We start from the raw sequence: 22,288 nt of genomic DNA, 5'->3' as shown, positions 1-22,288 counted from the left end.
GTTACGATAACTAACTTCTGGGCCTGAAGCAACCTATTTCACTATGACATTACTATGTAAAAACACGTCTTGTGGGGTTAGCTACTCATGATGAAGGGGGATTTTGCTATATTTATCTTAGCCATCGCAACAGCTGTTTAATAAATTAAAAGACCAGGCATAGATCTGCGTCTCATCACTACAACCGCAATTACGAAAACGTCATAAACGTCATTATTTGGCAATTTACAAAACGGTAATTTTTAACACGCTCTGGTCGTTTTCAATGTGAGCAAGTGGCAGCTACTCTCTCACACAGTCGCGATATAATATGACCAGTGTACATAGTTAGGTAATAGTGAAATAGGCCAATTCACAGATGTCTGGAGACGGAATGGACCAACTGTACCGTCGTCTACTTAATGGTAAAGAGGGAGGGGGGCATGATGAAGAGGGAGGGGGGCACGATGACCTACAGAGATGACCTCCTTCAATGACTTGTGCTGTAACATCCAGTTAAGTACACATTTTGATATCGAAGTACACAGAACTGTTCTGTAGGAGATGGAGTACATGCATTTCTGAAATGCAAACCGTAATCCCCGTTAATGCTTGTACCCGACCGCCTCACCTATATAACCAAAGAAAAGAAAAAAACCTATTCACAAAAAAAAAAAAACCTATTAACACAAAGAAAAAGAAAATCCCTTTTTTTTGTATTTTGATATTTTTTTTACTAGCTATCCTATTTATATATATATATATTTTACATTTTTGCGGTTCTGGTTGAATCAAATGTACCTTATATTTTGAATATAATATACATTTAGGACTGGCTACCATCTCTCAAATCAGTCAGAACACACACAACCTATTAGACAATAATTTCTGGTACATTCAGAACTTTCTGTAAAAAGTCTCTTTTTTTTTTTAAAGATTTTCTTTACAATTCATAAAAAATACAGAGGAACAAAAATAAGGTTCACGAGACAGTCCGCTGTCCGGCAGAGGCTGAGTCTATTGATCTGCTTTCCTTAACCTGTTCTGAAGACTATTTGACACTATATTTATTCTTCCAAACCTCTCTTCATTCTGTACGTATCTCCGTCTCTGGCCTCTGGAGAGCCAGGTCAGTTTGAATAAAGGCTCCCTGGCCCAAGGCGGTAGAGTAGGCCCTGTTGTTGTTGTTGTGGTGGTGGTGGTGGTGGTGGCCCACCGTGAATCCAGGGTTGGGGAACGGTCCGGAGCCGCCTGCTCGTTTTGGAACGGGGGCTTGTTGTTGTGGCTGCGGTGCCGGCCGGTAGTCGTCCAGGTTATCGTAGTGCGACTGCGCCGTCATAGTGCCGTGTCTCTGGTAGGAGTGGTCTCTGTCCGCCGGCTCGTGGGCGGCCTGGCCGTAGTGCTGCTGCTGCTGCTGCTCTCGAACGCTGTGCGATCTCTCTGGCTTAGGACGCTCTCTGGTAGGAGCCGCCTGCTGGTCGGCCATGACATGGAAGCCAGTAGTAGTTCTGTTCTGGTCGGCCGTACCGTGGAAGCCGCCGGTAGTTCTGTTGTGGTGCTGGTCGGCGTCGGGGCACTCGTAGCGCGGCTGGAAGGTCCTCTTGGCGGGGTAGTCCTGCTGCCTGTGTGTCGTCTTCTGTTCTCCGGGCTCGTACTCGCGGCGGCCGCCGTCCTGCTGCTGGTGGCTCAGCGTGGGAGGGAGGGAGTGGGAGAACTGGTTCTTCTTGGAGCCGCTCTGTTTGGCAGATCCCTCCGGTTGGTCACCACCAGGTGCGGGCCCCTGGCAGTGCTGGTCCGTCTCCGTGTATCTGAAGCCGTCGGGGTCCGACGCCTGGTGTCGGGGGTGGTACCGCCCGTCGTCGTTGCTCTCGGCCGCCATCATCGGCACACCCTTCCCGCCGGGGTCCGATTTGCTGCGCGAGTGGAGGGTCTCGTAGCCCGACGTCTCCGCGGTGGGGGAGAACAGGCCCACGTTGTCGTACTGCGACAGCACCGGGCCTTTGACCTTCTGCCTGGCCCTGCTCTCCCTGCGGATCGAGTGCATGCGGAGCCGCTCAGACTCCTCGGGGTCCCAGGCCAAGTAGACGGCGGCGGCGGCGGCGACTCCCTTGGGCGCCCCCCCTTGGCCGGGAGGCATGTCCCTGCTCACGAAGCTGTGCTCCTGGCCCGGCGGCGGGAGGACGTGACGGGACAGGTAGTGGTACGCGCTCACCTTGCCCCCCGGCCGGGTCACCGCCGCGCCGCCGCCGCCGGGGGGTGCCGGCTCTCGACCGCCGTAGGAGTGGCAGTGCCGGAGACGAATGGTGCCGTAGGGGTCCACGTCGTAGAAGGGAGCCTCCAGGGGGTTGGCGCCCGAGTAGGGACTGTAGCGATACTGGACCCGTCCGTTTTCGAAATAAGGCTGCAGCTGGGTGACGTGGTAGTCGGCCTGCGAGGACTGCTGTGGTGGCGGCGGCGGCGGCGGTGGAGGTGGTGGCGGTGGCTGTTGGTAGGCCTTACACTGGTAGACGGGCCTCTGGTAGTAGAACAGATCCTCCTCTGGAGGGACCTCGGTGCGTTGGATGGGCACCGAGGGGACGTGGAGGGAGTGGACTCTACGGATAGTGGAGTAAGCGTGGATCCTCTCCAGGGCTCCGTGGTAGCCGTGACCCGGATGCCCCGGCCCCGGGGAGACGTACACAGCAGCCTGGGGGTTGTGGTTGTTGTTGCCCCTGGACTTCATGGAGTGGTGGTGGTGGTGGTAGGACCTGGGGCCCAGGGTGGCGTAGCGGGTGTCCACGCGGGCACTGTAAGGTATCTGGGGCTCCGATTTGGACACGTACGAGAGGTGCGGGGGCACACTGTCCGGCCGGTAGTGGTGTGGCGGCAGGGACTGTGGTGGGCCCGCGGGAGCGGCCCTCTGGTGGTAGTAAGCCCCGCCCCCTGGAGGCTCCTGTGAGACGGCCTCCGCTTTGGAGTGGTACGGGTAGGAGGCCGGCTGGTGGGTGGAAGACTTGCGAGGAGGAGACGGAGGACGGTGAGGCGAGGCGGCGGCGTCCTCCGGGAGGCCGGGCGTCGTCGAACCCTCGGCCGGCGTGTGGAAGAAGGAGGTCTCCGTCTCTCGGCTGAGCGCCGCGGCGGCCAGTCTGCTCTCGATGGAGCGGATGGGAGGGGTGGGGGGCGTGGCTCCGCGGGGGGCGTCGCGGTGGTGTTTAACGGGCTCCGCGCACGACGGCTGCACCGGCTTTATGGCCTCCCACGGTTTCTCGACGGGTTCGGCTGAGGTAGGGGCCACTCTGGCGGTAGCCTGGGAACGTGACTGAGCGTGGAGCAGGGGCTGAGCGTGGAGCAGGGGTTGGGGTTGTGTCTGAGCGTGGAGCAGGGGCTGGGGTTGTGTCTGAGCGTGGAGCAGGGGCTGGGGTTGTGTCTGAGCGTGGAGCAGGGGCTGGGGTTGTGTCTGAGGGTGGAGCAGGGGCTGGGGTTGTGTCTGAGCGTGGGGCTGGGGTTGTGTCTGAGCGTGGAGCAGGGGCTGGGGTTGTGTCTGAGCGTGGAGCAGGGGCTGGGGTTGTGTCTGAGCGTGGGGCTGGGGTTGTGTCTGAGCGTGGGGCTGGGGTTGTGTCTGAGCGTGGAGCAGGGGCTGGGGTTGTGTCTGAGCGTGGGGCTGGGGTTGTGTCTGAGGGTGGAGCAGGGGCTGGGGTTGTGTCTGAGCGTGGGGCTGGGGTTGTGTCTGAGGGTGGAGCAGGGGCTGGGGTTGTGTCTGAGCGTGGGGCTGGGGTTGTGTCTGAGCGTGGGGCTGGGGTTGTGTCTGAGGGTGGGGTTGTGTCTGAGGGTGGGGTTGTGTCTGAGGGTGGAGCTGGGGTTGGGGTTGTGTCTGAGGGTGGAGCAGGAGTTGTGTCTGAGGGTGGGGCTGGGGTTGTGTCTGAGGGTGGGGTTGTGTCTGAGGGTGGGGTTGTGTCTGAGGGTGGGGTTGTGTCTGAGGGTGGGGTTGTGTCTGAGGGTGGGGTTGTGTCTGAGGGTGGGGTTGTGTCTGAGGGTGGGGTTGTGTCTGAGGGTGGGGTTGTGTCTGAGGGTGGGGTTGTGTCTGAGGGTGGGGTTGTGTCTGAGGGTGGGGTTGTGTCTGAGGGTGGGGTTGTGTCTGAGGGTGGGGTTGTGTCTGAGGGTGGGGTTGTGTCTGAGGGTGGGGTTGTGTCTGAGGGTGGGGTTGTGTCTGAGGGTGGGGTTGTGTCTGAGGGTGGGGTTGTGGCTGTGTTTGTGGTTGAGGTTGTGTTTGTGGAACAGGCTGTTGTTTAGGATGTAGAGCAGCTGCTGGTGCTGCCTGCTGCTCAGAGGGCTCAGGAAGGGCTGGGGGCCGGACACTCTCCTCTGGGGGCCGGACACTCTCCTCTGGGGGCCGGACACTCTCCTCTGCCTCGATCTGAAGAGGAAAAACAACAACCCACTGCTTTTACTTCTCTTGACTTTACCGGGCAAAAACGGACTAAGACCGCCTGGGAGAGATGACCAATCTAATTATTCAACATTTATTAAAGGGTAACAGATGGAATGAGAGCAACGACAGACCGGAACAAGTAATAATAGCATGTATTCAGTAATAACATGTACTCAGTAATAACATGTATTCAGTAATAACATGTACTCAGTAATAACATGTACTCAGTAATAACATGTATTCAGTAATAACATGTACTCAGTAATAACATGTACTCAGTAATAACATGTACTCAGTAATAACATATATTCAGTAATAACTCAGTAATAACATGTACTCAGTAATAACATGTATTCAGTAATAACATGTACTCAGTAATAACATGTATTCAGTAGGGATGCCCCGATCGATCGGCCACCTATCGTTATCGGCCGATAATCAGTATAAATATGCGATTGGCGAATTCCGATAATGAGTCATATTCGGCGATCACGGAAACTGATCAAGCGGAGATCTCACTCGCTGTCTGTCTCAGACACACAGGACCTGCAAACTGCCGCTGCTCCTCCTCCCTAGCCCCGCCCGTACCCGTGTACAGTTTGTAAACACAGAGGACTGAGAGGCGGCTCCTCTGCTCGAGTCTATAGTGCATTCGACCTGAGCTAACGTTAGCTACCTAGCTATCGTTACTGTTTAAACAAAATTACCCAGTCAACTATTCACTTTTAGTAGGCATTGTCTAACGGTATTTAGCCGGCTAGCTACTGATAGCTCCTGATATCAACAAATGCTCCAGCAAGTTTAGTAGTCCATGTTGATACCTCCGTTAGCTTGCGTTAGCTGACGCTAGTTCACTGTTCAAAACGAAATGTCACATTGAACTAAAAAGTTCTGTCTTAACGTCATCTAGCCAGCTAGCAGTAGCTACAGATAGCTCCTGATATCAATGTCTTATAACATTGATTCAATGCGTATTCGAGCTGAGGGCTTGCTGAATGTGATATGACCAAAGCACAGTAACGTTACCAATAGGGTCCAGCTGCAGCACAGGAGAATCCTTGTTGGAGCTGGAGGCTACTAGAGTACACACAGACAGTGGAGCCGTTTGCAGATAGCGAGCATGTTGACTTGTTGCGTGGTGGCGATGTCTCGCAGATAATACAAGTACAAGTCAAATTATATAATATATATATTTTATAAAAAAAATAAAAAAAAATATATAAAATAATTTTTAATTTCTTTTTAATCAAAAACGATCGGTATCGGATCGGTATCGGCCGATATGGCTCACGACGATCGGTAGGAAAAAAACGTGATCGGGGCATCCCTAGTATTCAGTAATAACTCAGTAATAGCATGTACTCAGTAATAACATGTACTCAGTAATAACATGTACTCAGTAATAACTCAGTAATAACATGTATTCAGTAATAGCTTGTATTCAGTAATAACATGTACTCAGTAATAACATGTATTCAGTAATAACATGTATTCAGTAATAACTCAGTAATAGCTTCTATTCAGTAATAACATGTATTCAGTAATAACATGTACTCAGTAATAACATGTACTCAGTAATAACTCAGTAATAACATCAGGGGCGAAATTAAAGCCTGCCGCCCGCCAGGGGCGCTCAGTTTTTACCTTTGGCGCTTGCCACTGAGAGCCCTGCCTGCCGTGTGGCGTGTGGACGTGTAGTTCATAACGATACTCTTATTTTGAAAATCTGTGCGGGTCTCATTTCCGGCCCAAGCGCAGCTAGAGTCATAATATCGATGGCTCCGGCAGTTAGCAGCATTCGGTTCGTATGATATTCTTATTTTGAAAAAAAACGTGGCAACGAGTCATATCCGCCCAGCCGGGCCAGCCCTGCAGCGGGATGCTATTGGCTTCTGCTCGTATCAACACAGAGCGGCCCGCAGCTCTAGTGCCACTGCTAACGTTAAGCTCTCAGAATGGTAGCAGCTTGCCCGCAGCTCTAGTGCTAACGTTAAGCTCTCAGAATGGTAGCAGCTCGCCCGCAGCATCTAGTGCTAACGTTAAGCTCTCAGAATGGTAGCAGCTCGCCCGCAGCTCTAGTGCTAACGTTAAGCTCTCAGAATGGTAGCAGCTCGCCCGCAGCATCTAGTGCTAACGTTAAGCTCTCAGAATGGTAGCAGCTCGCCCGCAGCTCTAGTGCTAACGTTAATCTCTCAGAATGGTAGCAGCTCGCCCGCAGCTCTAGTGCTAACGTTAAGCTCTCAGAATGGTAGCAGCTCGCCCGCAGCATCTAGTGCTAACGTTAAGCTCTCAGAATGGTAGCAGCTCGCCCGCAGCATCTAGTGCTAACGTTAAGCTCTCAGAATGGTAGCAGCTCGCCCGCAGCTCTAGTGCTAACGTTAAGCTCTCAGAATGGTAGCAGTCTGCTCTAGTCTAGATCGGACCTCCATGAGCTGCATAATACCTCCGTTCCCTCGTTAGCTAGACTAGATCGATCTGTCCCAGTAAACTAAATTGTCTTAACGTTATCTACCGGGCTAGCAGTAGCTACAGATAGCTCCTGATATCAATGTCTTATAACATTGATTGAATGCGTATTCTAGCTGAGGGCATGTTGAATGTGATTTGACAAAATAACCGTAACGTTATAAATAGGGTCCAGCTGCATCGCCGGAGAATCCTTGCATGCTGAATGTAGGGTCTAGCTGAATATAGGGTCTAGCTGCAGGGCCGGAGAATCCTTGCTGGAGCTGGAGGCTACTCAAGTATACACACAGACAGTGGAGCTGTTTGCAGATAGCAAGCATTTTGACTTATTGCGTGGTGGCGATGTCTCGCAGATAATACAACTACAAGTATGATTATATAATATATATTTTATTTAAAAAAATTTTTTTATATAAAATATATATATATATTTTTTTTATCAAAAAAATTGGCAGGTAAGAAATATGCTTGGCGGGTAGACTCTTCCCATCTACCCGCCACTGGCCGGTGAGTCAAAAAGTTAATTTCGCTCCCTGTAACATGTATTCAGTAATAACATGTACTCAGTAATAACTCAGTAATAACATGTACTCAGTAATAACATTTACTCAGTAATAACATGTACTCAGTAATAACTCAGTAATAACATGTATTCAGTAATAACTCAGTAATAACATGTATTCAGTAATAACATGTATTCAGTAATAACTCAGTAATAACATGTATTCAGTAATAACATGTATTCAGTAATAACTCAGTAATAACATGTACACAGTAATAACATGTATTCAGTAATAACTAATAACATGTACTCAGTAATAACTCAGTAATAACATGTATTCAGTAATAACATGTACTCAGTAATAACTCAGTAATAACATGTACTCAGTAATAACTCAGTAATAACATGTATTCAGTAATAACTCAGTAATAACATGTATTCAGTAATAACTCAGTAATAACATGTATTCAGTAATAACTCAGTAATAACATGTATTCAGTAATAACTCAGTAATAACATGTACTCAGTAATAACTCAGTAATAACATGTATTCAGTAATAACTCAGTAATAACATGTACTCAGTACTCAGTAATAACTCAGTAATAACATGTATTCAGTAATAACTCAGTAATAACATGTATTCAGTAATAACATGTACACAGTAATAACTCAGTAATAACATGTATTCAGTAATAACTCAGTAATAACATGTATTCAGTAACTCAGTAATAACATGTACACAGTAATAACATGTATTCAGTAATAACTAATAACATGTACTCAGTAATAACATGTATTCAGTAATAACATGTACTCAGTAATAACTCAGTAATAACATGTACTCAGTAATAACTCAGGATTAACATGTATTCAGTAATAACTCAGTAATAACATGTATTCAGTAATAACTCAGTAATAACATGTATTCAGTAATAACTCAGTAATAACATGTACTCAGTACTCAGTAATAACTCAGTAATAACATGTATTCAGTAATAACTCAGTAATAACATGTACTCAGTAATAACTCAGTAATAACATGTATTCAGTAATAACTCAGTAATAACATGTATTCAGTAATAACTCAGTAATAACATGTATTCAGTAATAACTCAGTAATAACATGTATTCAGTAATAACATGTACTCAGTACTCAGTAATAACTCAGTAATAACATGTATTCAGTAATAACTCAGTAATAACATGTATTCAGTAATAACATGTATTCAGTAATAATAACTCAGTAATAACATGTACACAGTACTCAGTCATGTGAACGTACCTGTGGGGCTCCCGTCTCCGTGCAGCTGCTGCAGGGTGAGGTGGCTGGAGACGTACCGACCGGCTCCTGAGCTGCAGGCTGGTGGTTCCTCTCTGGGCTCGTGCAGGTCAGGGACGCCTGGCTCGGTGCGCCGGTGACGGCGTTCCCCTGGTGACGCGGAGCGGCGTCTGCCTCCCGGCCGGCTCCAGGCAGAGTGTCGGCGGACTCGACGCCGGCCGGCGGTTTGCCGTCCAGGCCGTCCGTCGAATCAGGCGGGTGGTGTTTGCCGGGAGGGGTGGAAGGGGAGGGGTCAGAGGCGCCGGCGGGGGCGCCGGGGACGAGAGGGGTTACGACGCCCCCGGCTTCCTCCTCGAGCGACGCCTGAAGGTGAAGGACCGAAGGGGGCGAGCGGCGGTCCGGGCTGTGGGAGGGGTCCTGAGGCTGGAGGGGGGGGGACACGGGGGCGGGGGGCTCGGACGGCCTCCTCTGGGACAGGACAGAAGCCTGCTGGGCAGACTCGGCCAGGGCCAGGGCCAGCATGCGGGCGGCGTTCTTGGGAGGGGGGTGGGGATGGGGATGGGGAGGAAGGGCGGACACGGAGCCGACGGGGACGGGGTCCTTTGGAGAGTCCAGAGCTACGGCTCCTGGGGGTGGACAAAAAATAAAAACACATGGGAACTGCGGTCGAGGAGAGTGTGAGCGACAGAACGCTAAGGCAGAGGAAAGAAGAGAAGGCAGGCAGGTTTCTTCACAAGTAGGAGAGAGAGGGAGTGGTTAAGCATGGTGCGTGGGCATCATGTGAAAAGATTTCTTTCAGCTGAAATCCATGCAAGGAATTAAAGGCATGAACCTGGGAAACTACACCTAGGAGAGAACAGGCACGTATTTAATTCAAATAAAGTCCTCGAGTTCAACATGATAGAAAAAAATATGACACCACACAAACAAAGATGAGAAAAGGTGTTGTATTTCTGCCGCGCGGGGCGTCGCTCCACCTACCTCGCCGCTCTTGGCCGCTGGAAGCCGCCGCCGTCGTCGCTCGCTGCTGCTGCGACTCCTCCTCCTCTCCCGCCGTCAAGTCTCCGCCGTCGGCGGTGTCGAAAGCAGCCAGCGTGGAGTGCAGTTCCATCTGGAAGGCTTCGCTCAGAGACCGTTCGCCCATCTTCAGCAGCAAACCGCCCATAAACGGCGGGGAGGGGGGCGAAGAGGACGGGGACGGAGGCTGGGGACGGAGGACCCCGCGCCAATCCTCGTCGTCGTCTTTACCGAGCATCTCCACGGAGAACAGCTCCGAAATGGACAGCGGGGCCAAACTGGCAGACTTTACACATTTGATGGGCGACACGGCCTGTGTGGGTTTATCGGAGTAGGAGTAGGAGGTGGTTAACCTCCTGCTTTCCGTTCTCTCCGCGCCGGCCGACCCCAGATCGGGGGATAGGAAAGGACTGTGTAAGGTACTCAGGAAAGAGGGCAGCGTGGGCTCGGAGGCGTTGTTGAGCCTGCCGAAGCTCCCTCCCGCGAACATGAGCTCGTCCAGAGGGAAGGCGAAGGAGGTGTCGGGGAGGCTACACTGGAACGACATGGGGTCAAAGTCCAGCGAGGCCATGCCGATGTCGGGGGGGCTCAGGTCCACGTCCTCGGCGCCGGCCGAGCGGGGCGGCGACATGAGGGCGGGCACGCAGATGGGCCCGTCGTCGCCGTCGCTGTCCCCCGTGCCGTCCAGGTTGTCGTAGGAGTTGCAGTGCTGCTGCTGCTGCCTGTCCAGCAGCTCTCCGTTGAAGGAGGCGGAGAGGGCGTCGCTGCTGGAGCGCGGGCGCCGGGGGCGGTACACCTTAGACTCTCCTGCAGGGAGAGAGAGGAGGCGACGGTCAAGACTGGATTCGGGGACATGTTTTTTATTTTAATTTTTTTATTTATTTATCCAGGAATGTCCCATTGAGATACAAGATCTCTTCTTCCAGGGAGTCCTGACCATGTGCAACAGAACAAGGAGGGTGGAAGACGTTTTTGTATTATTCTTTTATTAATCAGATCAGAAGCCTGGAGGCTTAAAGGAGGCTGTGAACCGCAGGTAAAAAAATAAAAAATATTGCTTCCCAAAGATTCAAGATGTTTATTAATATGCCTTGTGATTAGTTATTCGTTTCAAAATAACTTCTCATCTTGACATTGAATAAAAATCTGATTCAATTACAAATATTTTGGAGGGTCAGAAAGAATTTAATTAAGGGCTGAATTTGGGGATCCACTTCGGGCAACCCTGACCTTGGGGACCATCACGTAGAAGGCTAGACTGATATGTGGTACGCTGTACTAAATGACACAGAGCTGTGGAACATTACCTTCTACATTATGCAGGGAAGTCAGGGACTCTTCACTCTTCGCTGATCTGAGTGTTCCCGAGTCCCCTCGGCCTCCTGGTACGAGACACAAAAAAAGCATCGTTAGTCTCAGTGAAACCGTGTCAGAGGTAGATAGACTAGTGACTGTGTACATGGGAGTTATAGTTGGCCTTGTTGTAGCCCCTTACGCGACTGCGATCTGCAAGCCAGGGGCTTTTCGTATCCGCAGTCACTCTCAGCTATGCCGCCACCAGGCTCATATTAAGTACCAAGCGCTGAATTCTGAGCTGGGGGTGGGTCAAAAATATATCAGATATGAATTTCAAAGATACCCAGCGTACAATATGGGTTTAACACAGCTTTACGGTGGGGTCTAGAAGCTCGGAGTTGCTAATAAACAGTTTAAATCATTGTTACAAAACGAGTGGTACTTACAGACCGAACGTCCATTTCCGCCGTTGGTGTCACAGCGCATGCGCACCAGGCAGCCTAATAGCGGCAGAAGAAGAAGAAGACGCCATCTTGCCAACGTTCGCTCTGTGAGTACCACGCGTTTTGTAACAATGATTTAAACTGTTTATTAGCAACTCCGAGCTTCCAGACCCCACCGTAAAGCTGTGTTAAACCCATATTGTACGCTGGGTATCTTTGAAATGCATATCTGATATATTTTTGATATATATATTTTGTTGATATGTGTCTAGTAAAGGTTCAATAGTATCAGTTATAGTTGGCCTTGTTGATATGTGTCTAGTAAAGGTTCAATAGTATCAGTTATAGTTGACCTTGTTGATATGTGCCTAGTAAAGGTTCAATAGTATCATGGAGTTATAGTTGGCCTTGTTGATATGTGTCTAGTAAAGGTTCAATAGTATCATCACATGGATGTGTTATAGTAGTAATAGTATCATCATGTCAACAATCAATCTCCCTAGTCAGATCCAGATCTCACTGGGTCTTACAGACTAGAACCATAGCCTTCTACTAGGGGTGGACGGTATGGTCTAAAATTTATATCACGGTATAATTTGAAGCATAGACGGTAACGGTATATATCACGGTATCAGTGTTTCGGTTAGAATAATTTTTTTTGCCTGATAGGCAGGCTATATAAATAATGACATCCTCAAGGCATGTAGATTTATAATATTTTAACTTAAAACTAGGCTACTTTTGCGTATAAAGTCATTATATTCCAAATAAAATAAGTCCCGAGTCGAGACTCCTGCTCCCATTGCAAACAGCGGGGCTGGATTTTGCTAGAAGCATATGTAGCTGCAGAGCCGCAGAGCGAATTGAATTGAATAAGAATTGAGACAAAGGTGCCACTCATCCTCAGCTTTAAGAATTGACAATTGTGTCAACAAATTGACACATGTGTCAACAAATTGACACACAAAATGCTTAGAGACGATGGGGGTCAGAACGGCGCAAGGGTGGGGGGGCGCTGTTTGACGGGCCTGTGACCAGACCTGAAAGAGCCACTGGCTCTGCGGCTCTGCAGCTGCATGCTATTCGCAAATCCACTGCTGCAGCCGTCCTCCCGGCTCCCGCTGCTGCCGTCGTTATCATAACACTACACACATATCATAATGTTTACAGCAAACTGTAGTTGATCACCAGGTATGTTTTATTAACATAGAATAACGATAGGGAAATATCTTACCTTTCTCCACTGGTTAAAAATGCCAGGAACTGAAATTGAAACTTGCTGTGCGCCGCGGTGATATGTGTTTATTATGAAATGACAATTGCGTGTTGACACGCCCACTGCGCGAAGCCTCCTAAATAACTTTTTCCAGTTTGCACATATCTATTATCTATGACTAATTCTATCTATTTTTAGGGGCAAATGCGATTGAAATAGTCGCGCTGTGGTTACATGACATCATTGCTATTTTAGAGCTGCTCTACCGGTTAAACGGTATAGTCAAAATCCATACCGTAGAGCAAATTAATACCGTTTATACCGTATACCGTTTATACCGTCCACCCCTACCTTCTACTCACTGGGTCTTAATGGGTCCTTGGTGTTAAGGACCCCCTTGGTTCCTCTCGAGGGGTTTATCCCTCTAATAAAAGGTGGACTGTCTCACCTGCCAGGGCCATGGCCTTCAGCTCGCTGGGTTCGCTGGGGTTGCGGTGCAGCTTGCGTTTGGACATGGAGGAGGAGGAGGAAGACTTTCCCAGGTTGAAGAAGGAGCGCCAGCTTCCCACCGGAGACTTCTTGGATTTGATTGGAGGTCTCTTCCTGTGACGGGAGAGTGAAGGTGGACACGCAGGTACAGGTGAGATGTAGGCGGGACAAGACATGCCTCCTAATGTGTCTAAACGGAAGTACAGGCTACAGGGAGTTCCGGTTTCGACAAAACAATTATAGAAACGTGTGAAGTGCACAATATTTCCTCGTTTAAAAGCCACTGCAACGGCTTTGCCTGAAGAATTTACTACGTGACCGGGACGTTCTATAGCTTGTTTGCCGACAGGATTCGGGAAAGGTTTGGTCCGTTCGGAGGCAGCTTCCAGCCGGGGAAGTACATACACCGGAAATTCTACCCCATAGACACTTTCGGCCGTAGTGCTTTACCGGGATTTATCTCACGGAGGAGATACAACTGGGAACGAGGTTAGATGAGATGAGACGTTTTTAGACCAATTAACTCACTCTAGAGTGCTGGATTAGCAATGGCAGCAGGTAGGACGTCCAGTTAAACTGTTGGTCTGAAGGACAGAGGCAGTAGATAAACTAGTGGCCAGGCCTAGGATATGGGACTTTGGGTCCCATAATATTGGGGGTACCCATTTGTTTACATTCAGATTACAGATTAGACTGTAATCCTATGTATTAAAAAAAACATGTATGGTTACAGAATAAGGAGGACCGGACGTACCTCTCTGAGGGGAATCATGTATTAAAACATGTATGGTTAAAGAATAAGAAGGACCGGACGTACCTCTCTGAGGGGAACTCGATGACGGTGTGGAACTTGCCCTGCAGCGCGGCGGGACCCTCGCCCACCTCTATGTACTTGCTGTCTGCGGTGACGGGGGAGTTGATCTGGGCCTGGGTCCGCGCCTGGGCCTCCTCTAGAGTCAGCAGCTTGGTGGAGGGGGAGGACACCAGCAGCGACTTGGGCCGCGACAATGAGTTGTGACCTGAAGGAGGGAGGGAAGTAGAGTGAGACAGTTTTTTTTTTTACTTTGTTAATTAATACCCTAGTTACAGTACAGCAACCAAATTAAACTGTATCAAGTCAACTGACAATGTGAATAGTATGAAAATAAATTAAGATTAAAAAAAAAAAAAAAAAAAAAATCCTGCGAAATAAGCTGTGACCCGTTTTGACCTGCACCTCAAAGAATCGGAATCGAGAATCGTTTAGAACAGGAATCGAAATGGAGAATCGGAATCGTTCAAATCCAAACGATGCCCAACCCTAACGTTGATGAAAATTATGTCGTGGGAATAAGTGCAAGGAAGCTATAAGAGAAGGAAGGGTCATCATCACGCCGGAATACCAGTGTTCTATACCAAGGAGACTATAAAAAAAAGAAGAGTCATCATGTCGGAATAGGGAGGTGTAGTCTGACGTCACTTTGGACCGCCCCGCGAGGTCCGCCCGTATAGGGATTCATCATTGGATTATCGGCTATTGTAACAATTCTGCCTTATGAACATTGGAAAGCTTTCCATTTTTGCACAAAATGAGTTCCCTTCTATCACTAACATTATTGTTTAAGCATTTTTGGTTGAAATAATATTCAACGATTTTTTTTCCCGATTAATTGCGAATATCTTCATGTTGAGCTATATATTGTGGATGAATACGCACAGAAAGGTACACTGTGCAAATGTTCATGCTTTATTTGTTTTAAACGAGACGATTTAGAAATGGGCAATGGGGAAATGCGTTGCAATTTTGCGAGGTGGACCGGCCGGAAACAGCAACGACGTAACCACTACACCTCCCTATACCAGCGTTCTATGCTCTGCTTGCTGCCAGTTCTATTGAAGCGTGTATTAAAATAAAGAATATACCAGCTACCTGAGGAAATAATACATCAACCAATATATCAAACGTTAGCTAGTTAACAAGGCAACACATTGCAGACGATTCTGACATCCGAGGTAAAAAAAACTGTTTAAATGACATAAACGAGGAGACGGCTGATCCCCATTCGACTCAATGTCGGCCCAACTGAAAGTTCCCACACTTGGCACCAATGTATTGTGTGTTCACACGCTACGCGATGACCCTTCCTTCTTTTATAGTGTCCTTGGATAAGTGTCGCTTCATGCGTGGACAAGTGCATGAGATTCAGAAAGTTGGAATGTTCATCACAACCGTCACGGAAATGTTCATCCAATTGATGCCATTGCCATGGCAACGTTACCTTTCTGAGCCTCTGCCACCAACAACATGATCAAACGGTGGGACCAAGGAGCAGAGGCAACGAGACACAAAAGAATTAATATAGGGATGCTTGATATTGGCTTTTTTACCGATACGATATACCGATATTGTCCAACTCTTAATTTCCGATACCGATATCAACCGATACCGATATATGCAGGGTTTCCCCCCCCAAAAAACTGAATAATTTCAGGTAATTAACATTACATATATCTTGTCATGGAATTAACACAACATTATGCATACTTTTGACAATAAATAAAATCAGAAATTTTTCTTACTTGCTTGCCTGGGTAAATAAAGGTGAAATAAATGTTAAAAATAAAAAGATTTATAAAAAAAATTGAAACCCGATACCGATAATTTCCGATATCACATTTTAATGCCGATATCGGCCGATAATATCAGTAGGCCGATAATATCGGACATCCCAAATAATAATAATAATAAACATTCACCTGAAGTAATCAGACACAGCTATAATAATGATGCCAAAACGAGTGGCACTCAGTCAGGAGAGAGAGAACATTTGCGCTACAGCACACGTCTCTGAATCAGAGAGAGAGAGAGAGAGGGGCAACAGTGCAGATGCTTGGCTGACTGCCAACCTAATAACCTATCCACCAGGTCGGAGCCAAATCTTGATAGGAAATGCACCAAGCGCTATCGCGGTTACGGACGGATACCCCCGGACGCAGACACACACACACACTCAAAGAGATTAAAATCCCCCTCTTGCGCTCAGCGTGCCGGAGGTAACAAATGACTCAGCAACAGCCAGCCAGCCTGTAATAACAACAGAAGGTGTAAATACCTGCCCCCTCTCGTATGAGCGTGCTGAGCTTGGTGCTGAAGAGCACCTCCACGTGGTTCAGGATGAACTCCACCACCACCGACTGGATGCGCACCTCCATGAAGGCCGCCGTGCCGCTGAAGCAGGCCGACTCGATCTGCTTGGACCTGGGGGGGGGGGGGAGATGGACCACCGCGTTACCGGTCACTCACTGGAATCAATCCGACACACCCGACTGCAACATCATCTCTTTCGGACTGTATTATAATAACGCAGGGCAGCGGAGGACCACGGGCAGAGGTTTCCGACACATTATTAGGGCTGTCAACGAATATTCTATATTCAAATTAATAATATAATTGTAAGAAACATACATTTTATTGTGAAAATGAATATTCGATTGTGAAAAAAAAAAAACAGCCGGATGAATACAACAGATGGCAGAGACTTCGGTGGCGAAGACAGCGATGGCCCTAAGATACATGCAGACTTCAATACAACAGCCTGTTCAGAGTCAAGGGTATGTGTTTGTTTTGACATTTGATGTGTCTTTTTTTTTTTTTTACAGATTGATTACCCTTGAAAAATAAAAGCAGACCCTATCAATTTGTTGTAGGGAGTGTATCTTTGCCTTGACTGGAATGTCTGGGGAGTGGTCACCATGGTTACCTGCTGCCTCGCTGGAAAAAAAGATTCTAAACATTCTGTGAGAAGTTGACAGTTGGTCAAACTACTGTACACCTCAAGTTAGAAATGGTTCCTTTACTGATCATTAGAAAATGGGTAACATTGGATAACAAAACAAGTACCTTTGACACAGAAAGCTATATTACACAGAATAATATGACTGTATAGTTTGTTTATGTTTAAAGGTGCTATTGATAACATTCATCCACTAGATGTCGCACTAGAGCACCAGCACATCATGTATCCAATCAGGTGCATTCCACGTGGGGGAAATGGGAAGTAGGGAGGGGATGCGTGTAGCTTTATGCCAAGCAAGCAGTGCAAAAATTTACCGTAGTGGCGTGCAGTAATGCGCCTTTCATTTTCCGCCGCCCAGCGCCCAGGTCGCGCGGAAATAGGCTGTCTATTGCCATTCTCTTTGACAAACTCTAACCTTAACCAGCTCCTTAACAGCGCCTAAACTTAACCGTTCTAACCTTAACCAACTCCGAAACAATGCCTAACCTTAACCTTAACCTTAACCATGCCTAACCTTAACCATAGAAATTATATTGCCATTCTCTTTGACAAACTCTAACCTTAACCAGCTCCTTAACAGCGCCTAAACTTAACCGTTCTAACCTTAACCAACTCCGAAACAATGCCTAACCTTAACCTTAACCTTAACCATGCCTAACCTTAACCGGCGAAAGAATACACGTTAAAAAAAAATCACGTTAAAAAATATTTTCGATGGGATTCGAACTCGCCAGCAAACGAGCCATAGGATCCACAGCCATGTGGCCTTGCCAATTGAGCTATTTCTAGATACTGAATAAGGGGCGGTGACTTATATATATTGAGCTCCGCTCGTGTCGAACCAAGGCGGGATCTCATGCGCATGCGCGGGCACCTCGCGCGAGCACGCCGGCGCACGCACGCACCTGAGCGAGCACGCCGCCGCCGGTGCACGCACGGTAGCATTTGTCTAAGCGGGGCCTGAAAAGAAGGGCGCTTTACCGCACTGGCGTGCGGTGACGAATGCGGAAGCATTTTTGCACTGCTTGCTTGGCATTAAGGAAAACGCGGAGGGGATACATGCACGCAACATGTAAACAACAACATTCATTTCGGACCCGCCAACATTTTTCAAATGATAATGTTTTTTGCCTTTATTCGACACCTTTAAAAAGTATTACCCTACATAAAATGTGTATCTAAGTATGCTATTTTGAAATATATGGGAAAGCCAAAACAGTAGGGCTGTACCGAATGTCATTATTTAACATTCAAAGCTACTATCAACGTATTCGAACGAAGCTTCGAATGTCTATAAAAAAAAAAAAAATCTTTTTTTAAACTAAATCCTCAATTTGAATAAAGTGATTCATCTGATTAAATGAGTATATTTTTTTATTTAATCAACTTTCTTTAATGAATATAACTCATCAGTTTCGTCAACATAAATAATCCAATAAGGGCACGGTTGGTACGAAAGTGGTGGTGACGTCTTATAGTATAATATTAGTGTAGCCTAATCTTTAACTGCAACTGTGAAGAAAACCCCCATTTGTTTAAACAGATTGAATAGACACATAAAAAGAAAAAAGAAAAAAAATTATTAAAAATAAAAAATTCGAATGTTGATTTAGAATTCGAATGTCAACATTATGATTATGATTATGGACTGCGGACCCGAGTTAGAGTCTGGTGTTCACACTACGGGGGGGTAAACGCTCCGGGGGGGGGGGGGGTTTGCTTCAACAACGAGGCAGGTTGTGATCTCTTCTTACCGCAGCAGGTTGGGAGCCCAGACGATGGCCAGGTTCTTACTGTGCATGTTGGTGACGTAGCTGTGGGCAGCCAGGAGGGACAGGTGCCTCATCAGGAACTCCAGAGTTCTGGGAACACGGAACACGGTGGAGAACATACATCAGGAATTATTGGCACCCTATAGGCTGTGGAATAGAACATTTTTTATTACTCTCAAAATATTTCACAAAAATCTAACCTTTAATTGAGTTTAAATTGAATCTTTTAGAATTGATTTTCAAATATAAATAAATTTCTTTAGGCCGCCAATAAATCACACTTATCAATTATTATAATAATTTGTTTCCCCTTTATAATAAAACACTATTTTATTAATAGAAATAATTGTATAAAGAATGTTCCATGTTCTGGATCTAATATTATATTCCATAACTTGTTCTGATATTTTAGGTATTTGCCGTGGTATCGTTTTAGAACTGGTATCGTGATACTTAGGCTGGTATCGGTATTGAAGACAAGATTTTGGTATCGTGACGACAGGTATGAGTGAGGAACAGCATGGATTGTGCTGGGAAACTGACTCTACCAACAACAACAACATCATTGGTAAGAAATAAAGCTAGGTTTCCACATTTTTATTTTATTTTATTATGTACAGTATTGTGTGTGTATCCTGTGGCTGCCACCAGGGGGCAGTGCAGCTCCACACGGACCTGTAATGCGGAGGCGGCAGCTGCTGGATGACGTCATGGATCTTGATGAGTCGTTCCTCGTCTGTGGCTGCTGATACAGCCTCCTTCAGGGGAGGGAAGGGGAAGGATGGAGCGAGAGAGAGAAGGGGGAGAGAGAGAAAGAGAGAGAAGGAGAGGTATGTATCTGTGAATCGATGTTTGAAAGGTGCGATCCGTAATCCAAGCGTTAACGCGTGGGTATCCCCCCCCCCCCCCCCCCCCCATGGAGAGTGGAGACATGTATTCGTGCTCTGGTTGACTTCGTGATACAGTGACTACACACACCAGATGAATACCAGCCTGTCACTGCAGTGTGTTCACTGTATCTCACGCCTGGAGAAGCTTTGTTTGCACGTCGTGTACCGTTTGTAAACACATGTAGTAAAAGACATGTATATTCTGAAAGTTCCTAAAAGCGTATTTTCCATCTGCAGGTCACAACTGACAAAGAGGAACAACACAGCCCACGGCGGTGTAACATAACTCTGTACCTTTAGATGTGCTTAGCGGTGGACAGTCCATGTTAACCAGAGGTGGTTTCACACAGCTGTGCCGAGCCAAGGTGGGGGGGGGGGGGACACAGGCCTTTCTCCCTCAACCACCCCCCCCCCCCCCTTTTCCCCCCTGGCCGCGTTGCCGGGGCAACCGGCAAACATTTACCCCGTCTTTAGGTTATGTTCTGTTGCGCTTGGAGGGGATGTTTAAAGCCCTGTGGTTTTCTGTACTTGTAATGACAGGGTGTAACGGAGTGCTGTGTATTATTTTGGTCTACAACCGAACTCCTAAGTGTTTGGTGATTTGCGTGTACGTTCCAGTATTTACAGCGGCGATGCCCTGAGGTACTACTTTTCCGTGGTTGACGCTGATTCAGAAACCTCTGTAGTATTGGCTGATGTTATTGGCTGATGCAGAGTACTAATCTGATCCATTACCGCTTTGGGTACATTTTTATGTTTTTTTTTAATGTTTTTCCTAAGGTTATGGGTTTAGGTCAGCTCTGATTGCTGCATAATAAACTGTTTTATCAATCTGCCTACAAATCCTGTTTGGAAGGTTTTTTGTCTTTTTTTCCTCATTTAATTGTCTATTAAATTTTTTCGCCTTTGCTGATGTTTGCTGTTTTTAACATGTCTGTAAAGCACTTTGTAACTTTGTTTGGAAAAGCGCTATACAAATACAATTAATTCATTCAAATGACAACGACTGCGCAGCTTACTGGAAACCGAAGGTCACGGCGTCGGTCGACAAACAGGAAGAGACTCTGATTTCAAGTTTAAACATCCTTTATTGACTCACGGACGACAGAGGCGCTTCGGCCGACTAATGAGTTATTTCCTACGAGTTGAGGGTCAGGACTCAGGACAGTCCTGAATAACAGTGGCTCAGATCTCTTCCATTTCCATTGCTCTTTGTTCTCAGATCACTTGACTTTTGACCTCAACACCACTACGCTACAGCACTGCCACTTTCCTCTTGGCTATTAATGCTTTGAAAACATTGTGTTTGAGATGGAATTATTCAAGTTAAAGTAAGTAAATCCCTGTATGTCTTCCTGTACATTTACATTTTACTATAGGTATACCTTCCTGGACACTTACATTTTACTGTACATTTTAGGACTGTATATTTCAGAATTTATATACATATTTTAGAATGTATATCTCTGAATGTGTATTTATATTTTTTTTTACTTTTGACTAATTGAATGTTTATTGTGAGCGATCTGTACTTCTATTCTTGCCATCCTTCTGGGAGATTATCTGATACGAGTAGATCTAGTGTGGTGTCAGTATATGATGCCAGCGTCAACATCAATCCATCGCTGAACGAATCAATACTGATGATTATATAAACCTGATGATGTCTAAACCCCAGAGGAGGGCTGACACTCCACCATGTCACCCAGACCCCCCACAGAGAGGGAGATCTGGATGGCAGAGAGAGAGAGAGAGAGAGAGAGAGAGAGAGAGAGAGCCTGTCACACAGAGACACAATAACATTACCTCATAGTGGAACTAAAAAACACACCCAAAACCAAATCTACTAGAATCTAAACTTGACTTTGTGTGCACTGTGAACACTGTGTACAGACAGGAGCTTGGCCCCATTGCATTCGTTTGTAGCCAACTAGCCAGAGCTAGAATGAAGAGACTCTTTGATTGATAGACAGACAAACAGACAGACAGACAGACAGACAGACAGACAGACAGACAGACAGACAGACAGACAGACAGACAGACAGACAGACAGACAGACAGACAGACAGACAGACAGGACAGACAGACCAATGTGTTGCTTACAGAGAACTTGTCGTAGAGCTGGTAGGTGAGCAGAGGGTTAGTTAGATAGATGGGTTGCTTACAGAGAACTTGTCATAGAGCTGGTAGGTGAGCAGAGGGTTAGTTAGATAGATGGGTTGCTTACAGAGAACTTGTCGTAGAGCTGGTAGGTGAGCAGAGGGTTGGGCAGCTCTCTGAAGTACAGCTTACACAGAGAACCCACACAGTGGATGTCCTGGATGTACACATCTTTGGTCAGGTCAGGGATCTGTTCCGAGTCAAACTCATGTCTGAGGAAAGAAGAGGAAGCAAAGAGAGCAAGAGAGAGAGAGAGCGTTAAGGAAGACGTTTCACACGTCCAAACCCAGTCCACCCGGTTCATCCAGGACTTAGAACTGAACCGTTGCACTGAAGAACCATATACGTTTGTTTTGAAATCTTTTGGACAATTTGCAGTTGTAAAGTAAATCCAAATAACTTGATATATCATAAGAAAATACTCAACCACTACTGTCTTTAACTATGAATGAACACAACACTTTAACTCACCATCTTTAGATAATAAAGTACTCAACCTCTATTGTCTTTAACTATGACTGAACACAACACTTTAACTTACCATCTTTAGATAATAAAGTACTCAACCTCTACCGTCTTTAACTATGAATGAAC

At 46.8% G+C, this 22,288-nt stretch overlaps 1 protein-coding gene across 1 annotated transcript in view; it reads right to left on the bottom strand.

Annotated features, from left to right (window-relative positions):
* arhgap32b (Rho GTPase activating protein 32b) overlaps window positions 1-22,288 on the bottom strand; it is a 40,098-nt gene that overhangs the window by 5,828 nt on the left and 11,982 nt on the right. The window contains exons 3-13 of the mRNA XM_084320608.1: window positions 21,762-21,906; window positions 19,320-19,402; window positions 18,627-18,734; window positions 16,189-16,334; window positions 13,914-14,115; window positions 13,056-13,210; window positions 10,960-11,034; window positions 9,617-10,459; window positions 8,639-9,261; window positions 4,076-4,372; window positions 1,070-3,763 (exon numbers count right to left, since the gene is read on the bottom strand). Coding sequence (XP_084176734.1) covers window positions 1,070-3,763; window positions 4,076-4,372; window positions 8,639-9,261; window positions 9,617-10,459; window positions 10,960-11,034; window positions 13,056-13,210; window positions 13,914-14,115; window positions 16,189-16,334; window positions 18,627-18,734; window positions 19,320-19,402; window positions 21,762-21,906 — 5,371 coding nt within the window. The remainder of the gene's footprint in view (window positions 1-1,069; window positions 3,764-4,075; window positions 4,373-8,638; window positions 9,262-9,616; window positions 10,460-10,959; window positions 11,035-13,055; window positions 13,211-13,913; window positions 14,116-16,188; window positions 16,335-18,626; window positions 18,735-19,319; window positions 19,403-21,761; window positions 21,907-22,288) is intronic.

The sequence above is a fragment of the Notolepis coatsorum genome (genome assembly GCF_963971535.1).
Source record: "Notolepis coatsorum genome assembly, chromosome: 8".
NCBI lineage: Eukaryota > Metazoa > Chordata > Actinopteri > Aulopiformes > Paralepididae > Notolepis > Notolepis coatsorum.
Note: the sequence above shows the minus strand (reverse complement) of the source record. Positions and strands in the feature narration are given on the sequence as shown.